The following is a 10,000-nucleotide window of genomic DNA, read 5'->3' on the forward strand; positions in this document are numbered from 1 at the left end:
GACAGTGGCCAAGTTTGCACACTCTCATTTTTTATTCAGAATTAATTGTTACAAATTTAATTGGTTTGAAATCAATGTTTTTTTCTAAAAAAAAAAAATTGGAATTGAATTGGAATTAACCTAGTGTTACCACAGAGAGAGATGCACTGCACCAGGTTGTGCGAATATCCACAAGTAGCCAGTAGACACTTCTCTAGCTGAGCTTGAAGTTGGTTTATTTAGTTTTCGACAGGGCCGTGTATATTTACTTACTACTTACATTATATTTTATATTTACATTCATGTCCCTTACCTGTAGACTCCGGGGGTCTTCTCGGTGGTCCAGAAGTCGCTGATGCAGGCCATGCAGTAGCTGTGGCCACAAGGGATGGTCACCGGGTCGGTGGGCAGGTCCAGACACACCGGGCAGTTAAACTGCTCCTCTGTCCACAGCTTAGCACCACTCATGATGAGGAGATGACTAGAGAGAGAGAGAGAGAGAGAGAGAGAGAGAGAGAGAGAGAGAGAGAGAGAGAGAGAGAGATGAACAGAGTGATGATAGACAGAGTGATGAATGATAGAGAGATAGAGGGGGCAATCAGAATTAATAATTTGCTAACTTCATAATTCAACGAATCAAGTGGTGGATTTAGAGACAGAGAAAGAGACAGAAAGAGGGAGAGAGAGAGAGAGAGAGAGAGAGAGAGAGAGAGAGAGAGAGAGAGAGAGAGAGAGAGAGAGAGAGAGAGAGAGAGGGGGCAGACAGAAATGACTGAAGCAAAGCAAGAAAGTAACTTAAGTGATGGCGTATTGGGAGAATTATCAAGACAAGATGTGAAAAGAAAAAAAAGCCAAGAAAGAGCCAAATTGGGAGGAACTGTTAAAAGGTCACACTTACTGTACTTAGCCCTACTTCCAGAGGATATCAGAAGTCAGAAGAGTGAATCTGAACTACCTTACAGGAACAAGGACAAAAAAACAAGTGAGGGCCAGAAAAAGACTGGAGGTGTGAGTTAATCTGTGTGTGTGTCAGGAATGATGTGAAAAGGCCGGGGTGGAGTCAAGCAGGCAGAGCAGGTTTAGGAGGAGGTTCCTGCACGGCTAGTTCTCTCTCTCTCTCTCTCTCTCTTTCTCTCTCTCTCTCTCTCTCTCTCTCTCTCTCTCTCTCTCTCTCTCTCTCTCTCTCTCTCTCTCTCTCTCTCTCTCTCTCTCTCTCTCTCTCTCTCAAGTTATAAATGTATTCATATTTTTGCTCTATCTCACTCTCTCAGCTACCCCCTTCTCCCTCCCCCTTACCATTTTCTTCCTCTCTGGACATTTGTTAAATAGCTCGTTATGGACTGACTGCTGGCTTGAGATTGAATGTGATCATTATACCACTGGAAGAAGAGGGGCATTGGGGCCAGCTAAATTCAGAGCCATACAGAGGGGCCTACCCAGCTGGGGTGATGGGAAATGCTATTTTTATAGAAGAGACGCAGGATTTGCTTTGTTTGAGAGAGGGCTATTCTAGCAATGCATTATTACATTACATTGCATTACATTGCATGTTGGTGAAAATGCACATGAACTTCCATGCATCCGGCCATGAATTCACCCATCTCTCTCTCTCTCTCTCTCTCTCTCTCTCTCTCTCTCTCTCTCTCTCTCTCTCTCTCTCTCTCTCTCAAACGCACAGATAGGCCTAACTGATACAGTTAGTAAACAAACGTCTGCCTTACCATTTACTAGTAGGAATTGGGAAACGACTTCACGCCTTGCCCCTCTGTCATGTGCGTTTCAGAGCTCGTCCACCCTGTGCAATGGTAGCGCTTGGTTTAGCGGCCATCGTCTTCTGTATTTTCAACAAAATGTTTGTTTAGTTTTGTTTCAATAACCTAATTTATTCAGTATTATGTGGTAAATTCCTGGTATTATTGAAATAATTCGTTTAATTTCTGAAGTTCTTGGATTCATCTACAAGGCTAACGGTAGCCAATGGTTCCCCCTAAAACAATGTGGTATGGTCCAATTAAGTCGAGTTTGAAGGACTGCTGTTTTTAACATAGGCCTACTCTTTAACGTGCTTCCATGCGGACTGAGTCAGTCAGAGAAACACAGTTCTCGAAATTCCGACAGAGTAGGCCATTTAAACAGTTGGACTTTTTTTTAAAGTTGAAAGGGCACATTTCCTTGTTGGTGTTGATTCCGAATCGACTTCTAATTGAGCGCGTGACCTAGATGAAGCGCACGGCATTGCATGAGGGGCATGACGTTTTACTTAACCACAAGATGGCGCTGTTTGCCGTGTCATAAAGCTCTAAAACTAAACCAGGGGTTCCCAGTTTATTTCCTAAGGTGGGCCAAAACTGAACATGGTGGGTGGGCCGCGGGCCAAAAACAAACGAGCAGCTTACCGTATAACAGCTAATATCTGATGAAAGCGTGTCATGTTTAAGGGCATTCCTGATGGTAGGCAGAACCAGGGCAAGAGGAAAAGCGATGTAGACTAATAGGTAAGAATATAGATGATATAGAATATAGATGATAATTATAATTGGTTAAAGAGACAATAGCCTATGTGATGGGAAAGGAAGGGTTGTCTGCTGCCCTGATAGCCAATCAGGTGAGCTCATCAGTCAACGTCGCCGTGGAGACCGAGCAGCAGCGAGGACCAGTAGCCTACCTGAAGCCAGTGTCTGCAGACATCCCTCAGCAAGAGTTCATCCCCACAACACACACACACACACACACACACTCTCACACACACACACACACACACACACACACACACACACACACACACACACACACACACACACACACACACACACACACACGGGTCACCTGTTCCAGGCCCAGGGACATAGGGGGAGCATAATTGGGTCCTCATTAGGCTACATTGATTGTAGACTATTGGGTGGGGGGGCCTTTCAGATGACTTTGTCCAGGGCCCAGCCAAAGCGCGCGCACACACACACACACACACACACACACACACACACACACACACACACACACACACACACACACACACACACACACACACACACACACGGTCAAACATGTATTAATCCACATAGAGTCCTTGCAACATGATAGAGGGAGTGAGACAGAAAGACAAACAAAAGAGAGGGAGAAGGAGAGAATGACATGTGGAGGGAAAGTTTATTCAACCACATCTCTCTTCAGATGTATTGCCTATATGTGTTATACTGTATAGCCCACTACTAGTGTTTTCCTCTCATCTGTGATTGGTCCCCCCCCAACACACACACACCCTGTGTGTCTGTCTCTCTGACACACACACATGCACGCACGCACGCACACACATACACCCCCCCCCCCCCCACACACACACACACACACACACACACACAGGACGAGTGAAAGAGACGGACAGGTTTGTTGTTTGATTGACAGTTTTTTTGTATAATCACATCATAATAATAATATGAGTGCAGTAGATCACTGGGCATGCAAGGTGTTTACACTTTGTGTGTGTGTGTGTGTGTGTGTGTGTGTGTGTGTGTGTGTGTGTGTGTGTGTGTGTGTGTGTGTGTGTGTGTGTGTGTGTGTGTGTGTACCTGAAGGATTAAATAGCATGCCAGTCGCTATGGCTAAGCCCTGCAGTGAGCTCTAATGAATCCTTAAATGATCTATGGCGTCTCATATGGAAGCCTAATGGAAAAGATTAGCAGAGAATGTAAATTCCATCCTCTTCTATTAAAACACACACACACACACACACACACACACACACACACAAACACACACACACACACACACAGAGAGAGAGAGAGAGAGAGAGAGAGAGAGAGAGAGAGAGAGAGAGAGAGAGAGAGAGAGAGAGAGAGACGCACACACACACACACACACACACACACACACACACACACACACACACACACACACACACACACACACACACACACACACACACACAGAGAGAGAGAGAGAGAGACAGACACACACACACACACACACACACACACAGTCCCATTAACGCATTCTGCCTTACAGAGGTTGCCCTGATGCACCTGTGAATGTGTGATAGCCGGGTTTTGTGTGTGTGTGTGTGTGTGTGTGTGTGTGTGTGTGTGTGTGTGTGTGTGTGTGTGTGTGTGTGTGTGTGTGTGTGTGTGTGTGTGTGTGTGTGTGTGTGTGTGTGTCTTAAACTGCCAATCAAACGGGTCTGCAGAAAATATTCAGAATGTAATTAATGAACTGCATAATCAAGCTGGTCAAGATGGTCATTAACGACTTGAAAGTCGTTAGGTCTATAGGTGCACTGTGTGATATTTTTAGCAATTTATTTCCAGAATTCATGCTGCCCATACACAAATGCTACCTTTTCCACAAATATTTTTGTCAATATAAAGACTGACGTTCTTACATAGACCTATGGTGACCTAGCCTATTTCACACGTAGGATGAACGTAACGCTAGAAACTTTTATTTTGAAATAAATTCACGTACGCCAGCCACGTTGTTGTCTCTGGCTTCACAGTACTGCTGCAACGGAAGCACCATAGCACAGCATCAAAACAAAACGGATTATTCGTAAACATTATCCGCATGATAACATTTAAATAATGTCCAAATAAGAAAGTTGGGAATTGTTAACAGAGTCAGCCTAAGCAATGTCCACATTTGACGTCAAAGAGGAAGATGTGGAGGTGAACATCGATGAAGAAGAAGTAATAGCAGGTGATGGTCCATTGAACATTTCTGAATCGTCAATCGAGCTAGCTTTAACAAAATCATCTGACGTGAAAGATGAAATTGTAGAGGTGATGATAGGTGAGAGTCTTGAAGATGATGAAGAAGAAGACGTGACCGGTGATATACCACTGAAAAGTAAGTGTACCACACCACAAAATACAAAGCAAAAACTCGAAATGGCAGTGTTTTTTATTTAACCGAGGCCAATAATCTCTCTTTCTTATCTTCAGCAAGTTAGTCTAGTTCTAGTTTTCAAGTCCCTTTAATGAGAGGAAATGAGCACACTACGTGTAGCATTTTTACAATACAGTTTTACTATTACTTTAACCTCAAAAGTTCTGCATAAATTCTGCACCTATAATTGTGCCTTCTACAAGCTATCTTCTTCTGAACACATGTTTGCTCTGGTCTCGCTGGCTTGGAGGCAGGGTCCTCTTCCACCATCCACAACCATTTCTCTGATGCTCTTGTCTTGCTCTGCAGATGGAGCTGATGCCTCCATGTCTGATCACGCTTCTGAAGACATTGAAGCCATATCTAGAGCGGAAATTGAAGTTGAAGTCCCATCTAGATACGAACTTGATGTACTACAGGTATGTTGACACACACACACACACACACACACACACACACACACACACACACACACACACACACACACACACACACACACACACACACACACTGACAGAGTATCACATGCTCACTGTCCATCACTTGAACTGCCGAGGTTGTCTTCAAGTTCAAGCACTCAATTTCCCTCGGATGTACCCCCTATCATATACCATTACATTTGAAAATCACACTCTCAGGTAGAGGTGCACCGAAATGAAAATTTGTCCTAAACCGAATAATAATTTTTCACTTGGCCGAATACCGAAACCGAATATTAGGCCTACTATTCAGTCAAAAGTCAAGTTTTTCACTATTTTTAAATATCGAGTAAATCTACGTTTTACAATAAATGTTTTGACATGTTTTTGAAAGAAAATAATTGTGTATTTGAAATCTTCACGTGAGTAGAACTGAAATTATTTTCATTAATGCCCATTTTCAATTCATTTTCTATTCGGCCGAATTTTCGTTGCACCTCTACTCTCAGGTTTATTGTCATGTTATTGTCATTGTTAAACCCCCATGGGCCCATGCCCACCACAGACACATTTTGGAGCTTAGACACGCACTGCGATGATGGCTTAAATCTGATCTAAATTGCAGTATACTACTCACCCATGTTTTCCCCCAGCACTTTATTGCTAAGGAGGCCCCCTTGACAAGAAACACCTACCACCTTGACTAGGTCCCCTGAAAAGATTTCATGTGAATGTGATTTCCAAAGTTGCTTGACCAACAAATTTATACTTTTAACGCCCCACCATCTTGACTAACAAAAAAAATCTGCTGGAACCCATGGCACCCATGGTACTTCCGTATGATTTGGAGCCCTCTGGAAGATATTGGGTTGAGCAATATCCACAAAAAGAGTCGCCAGGGCATTGTGTTGCTGATATGATATGCATGTTATTTTTTTGTCTCCTCGGTTGTAGGAACAAGGCGGAGAAGCAGTCGTAAAAGAGGTGCCATCGCAATGCAAAAAGTGTAGGAAAATGTTACCAAATGCAAGGCGTCTCCAGGAGCACCATCGTGAATTTCACACAAAGAGGCCCTTCACATGTCCACAGTGTTTGAAAGGTTTTTTCACAAAAGGAAACCTCAAAACACACCTGGACAATCACGGAGTGATGCCCTACCGCTGTAGTCGGTGCCCCCAGGGCTTTTGGAAGCAGGGCTACCTGATGACACATGAACGCACTCACCTCTTCAACTGTAAACAGTGTGACAAAAGTTTCACGAAAATAGGCTACCTATTTAGACACCAGAAGACCCACACAGAAGACGAGCCCTACCTCCGCTGACCTCTGTGTTGGAAAGCACGCAGGTTCAGAGAGCATCACAACGCAGTCACACAGGCGAGAATGCTCAGCAATGCAGACAGTGTTGGAAATGGTTTTCACATGCAGGAGGTCTCAGAAGACACATTGTGGAGAACAGTTATTCAAGAACAGCATATGTTAGAAAGCGCAGACACATTTACTGAGAAGAATCCTCCCAATGCCAACAGTGTGTGAGATGTTTTTTTTTGTTGGGGGGGGGGGGGGGGAGAGAACACCTTGGAATACAGGTCATGAGTCACGCCAAAGCATGTCGTTTTTTAGCATTTAACGCCATGATGGTAAGCCCTGCATCTCTGTGGAGGAATGAATGCTTTTGTGGAGATCCGTCTTAAATAATCCATGAGTGAAAACATGTGAGTAATGAACCCTGCATTCCATGCAGAATGTTAAAAATAGACTGTAAGGATGACCGGTTTCATCATTTAGTGTCACACGCCAACACAAATCCGATGTTGCTATAAATCATGCTGAAGAAGGAAAACTGATGGACTACACGAGCGAGATTTGTATGGAATGCCATGAACTGTACCCATGGTAACACATGGTAAATACAAATCATACTCGAGTCTGAGACGTTGGACATACATGTAATGGCTACAGATCCTGGCCATATAATTAGAATATCATGAAAACAGATGATTTATTTCCATAATGCCATCAATAATGTTTTACTTTCATGGTTTGTAGATGCATTGCCCACATTTTTATTCATTCATTTGTTTATTTTTACATATTTTGGTCTTCCAGTTCCAAAAAAACATGATTCACATTATTAGAATATTGAAAGAAAACCACAATTTTCTTCATAAAACAGAAAGAAATTCGGGTCACATCAAATCAGTTGAAATTTGGTACTTTCTACATAACATGTGAATGTTCAATACTTGGTTAGGACTGTCTTGAAGTCAGAAGCCAAGATATCCTTGATGCTTTGCTGCCAGCTGTTTTTTGTTTGTTTGATCTGGTGACCCACACTTCACTCTTCAATATACCCCGTAGATGTGCCACATTTTGGTGCTTTGGTGGTATGGACATTCTAGTCACCAGAAATGAAACCCCATTGAAAATGAATGAGTTTTTATTTCTGGTGAGTTACAATGTCCATACTGCATTGCTTATGGCAACAACATTCACTTGTGAGTAGAGATGCACCGGATCCTGATTTTTAGGATCCTGCCGGATACCGGATCCACTGCTTAAGATCCTGCCGGATCCGGAACCGGATACCGGATCCTACGAAAGGGTTGAAACACATAGCCTACTCACACATGTGGGCCCTTTTTATTACGTTGGCTCAAACTATTTTGACTTAAAAGCCTCGGCTACCGGATCCTGGATCCTGGAACCGGATCCGGATAGTCTGAAAAACCCCTATTATCCTGCTGGATCCGGAACCGGATCTTGGATCCTGTACATCTCTACTTGTGAGGAAGGGAACTTGAGTTGCCCTGCTGGAACTCAAACCCGGGCATTCTGGGGTTCCATACCGGGCTCTGCTACACGAAAGACCCAGACTCATTAGTCTTAATAATCACAGGTAACACACCCACAACCCAAGTGATGGTCACCCCATCACAGCACTATTTTTTCCTACAAGGTTAATCTTCATTCCGTAGGCCTACATGGGTTCTCAATTTTTGTTTTCCCCTGCAGTGGGCACAACTCAACCTCTGATTGTTGGAAACGGCTGTCGGTCAAAAAATTAGCTCACTTGGTTGGCTGCCAGTGTCTTGACCCTCCTCACAACATTGTGTTTACAAACACTGTGAACCCATGTATAGGCTATGCTTCTTTTTTTGTTGAAAACATGCACTGTTTTATATAGCCTAGTTTTGATGCCCTCTGTGTGTACCTACAAATAATGTACTGTAAATGGTCATACTAATGTTGAGCGAGAAGGTGTGTCCAAACTTTTGGTGTGTACTGTATGTTTGTGGCAACAAATAAAGTGAAATGTGTGTGTGCATGCATGTGTGCAGTCTATCGTTGTGTACTTGTGTCTCTACATACACATTCATGTTATCTCCCCTGTTGATAAGAACAGGACTTGACTTGAAAGTTGTTAAGATTGTTTTTTTTTTTTTACAAATCAATTATTAGTTTTCAAGATTTTTACTAATAACTTGCCGAAATTATTCTAGTTTACAACTTCTTAGAATACACCCAGTTCACGCAGGAGAAGTTACTCTCCAAATGGCACAAGTGCTTTTTAAGAAAGAACATCTTAGAATATATCCCAGAATACACCAGCGCTGGAAGAGAAATGGAAGAGAAAGCCACCACAGTGGACAGTGGACTATACTATATGACCATCTCTCACTATATACCAGCAGCTCATTGACAAGAGTGAGTGTGGTGAAGGTAAAGGTCAGGGCTGGACCGGCCTCCTGGCATAGCAGGCATATCCCGGTGGGCCCCGCACCCTTGTGGGCCCCTATTTTCAGAAATGTTTAAAAGAAAAAAAAAGAAATGAAAGAAAAAAATGGGAGCCCTGTTAGGGTGATCCTTGTGTATTTTTTTTTTTTTAGATATGACAAATAGATATAATAAATATAGATAGAAATGAATGAATGAATGTCTCCTCTCATTCATTTTTATTAATGTCAACATGTTTTTTTTTTTTTTTTAAAGCTTAAGTTTATCATTCATTTGACCTTTATTGAACTAGGAAGGTCCCATTGAGGTATAAAACCTCTTCTTCAAGGGAGGATATATAGATTAGAAGTTTGTCCAGGGGCGTGTTTCTCGACAGCATCATTGGTAACTAAGTAAGCAAGTTACTTGATTGCAATGCAATTTCGCATTGGCAACCTACTAAGTTGTTGAGTGTTCAGCAATGAGAGGCTGAGTGCAGTTTAGTTGCATTGCATCTTCATCACTAGCTTGGACAAAGCTCACTGTGGACTCTTGTCAAACAGTCTGCGGAAAGCTAAGAGGAATCCATCTCCATTGAGGGTGGGAAATGCGGTCTGATCTTACTCTGCCATTTAAATTCATTGGAGTTCCAAATTCAAATAAAAACTCATATTATGCTTTATTAGCATGACTTACGATATAGTGTCGCAAAAGCATACAAATAACAAAACAAAAGTGTGAATGGTGTTACCTTTAACCAATCTTAGTAACAGATTTTGCGGGTGAGTTTCGCGTTTTGATCGCCTAAACATTGAGCGAACCAAGCTTGGAGACTTTCGCCAGACGATGTGCAGAGCCAAAATCTTTGGTGGCGTAGCCTACCTAGGATGGCGTCGCTAGGCTAGCCTACTTCATCACAGCTGCTTCACCACACTTTGTTTTAGAGTAAGGGTTTCCCAAACTGGGGTGCGTGGCTTGCCACAAGGGGGGTGCACGAGCTGAATTGA

The 10,000-nt window shown here is 42.8% G+C and overlaps 2 protein-coding genes across 3 annotated transcripts in view; one reads left to right on the forward strand and one right to left on the reverse strand.

The window, feature by feature from the left end:
* trim25l (tripartite motif containing 25, like) overlaps positions 1–963 on the reverse strand; it is a 14,958-nt gene extending 13,995 nt beyond the window's left edge. Inside the window, exons 1-2 of the mRNA XM_063211887.1 lie at positions 878–963; positions 293–460 (exon numbers count right to left, since the gene is read on the reverse strand). Of these exons, the coding sequence (XP_063067957.1) occupies positions 293–447 (155 nt within the window). The 5' untranslated portion in view covers positions 448–460; positions 878–963. The remainder of the gene's footprint in view (positions 1–292; positions 461–877) is intronic.
* Positions 964–4,479: 3,516 nt separating this feature from the next.
* Positions 4,480–8,604, forward strand: LOC134460200 (zinc finger protein 436-like). 2 transcript variants are annotated; one of them, XM_063212650.1, is made up of 3 exons: positions 4,480–4,818; positions 5,167–5,276; positions 6,231–8,604. In XM_063212650.1, the coding sequence occupies exons 1-3, from the start codon at positions 4,602–4,604 to the stop codon at positions 6,597–6,599; spliced, it is 696 nt and encodes a 231-aa protein (XP_063068720.1). In that variant the 5' UTR covers positions 4,480–4,601; the 3' UTR covers positions 6,600–8,604. The 2 variants fall into 2 exon arrangements, with proteins under 2 accessions (XP_063068720.1, XP_063068722.1); XM_063212652.1 differs by having other exon boundaries at positions 4,480–4,668.
* The last annotated feature ends 1,396 nt before the right edge of the window (positions 8,605–10,000 follow it).

Source organism: Engraulis encrasicolus, chromosome 12, assembly GCF_034702125.1.
Source record: "Engraulis encrasicolus isolate BLACKSEA-1 chromosome 12, IST_EnEncr_1.0, whole genome shotgun sequence".
Lineage (NCBI taxonomy): Eukaryota > Metazoa > Chordata > Actinopteri > Clupeiformes > Engraulidae > Engraulis > Engraulis encrasicolus.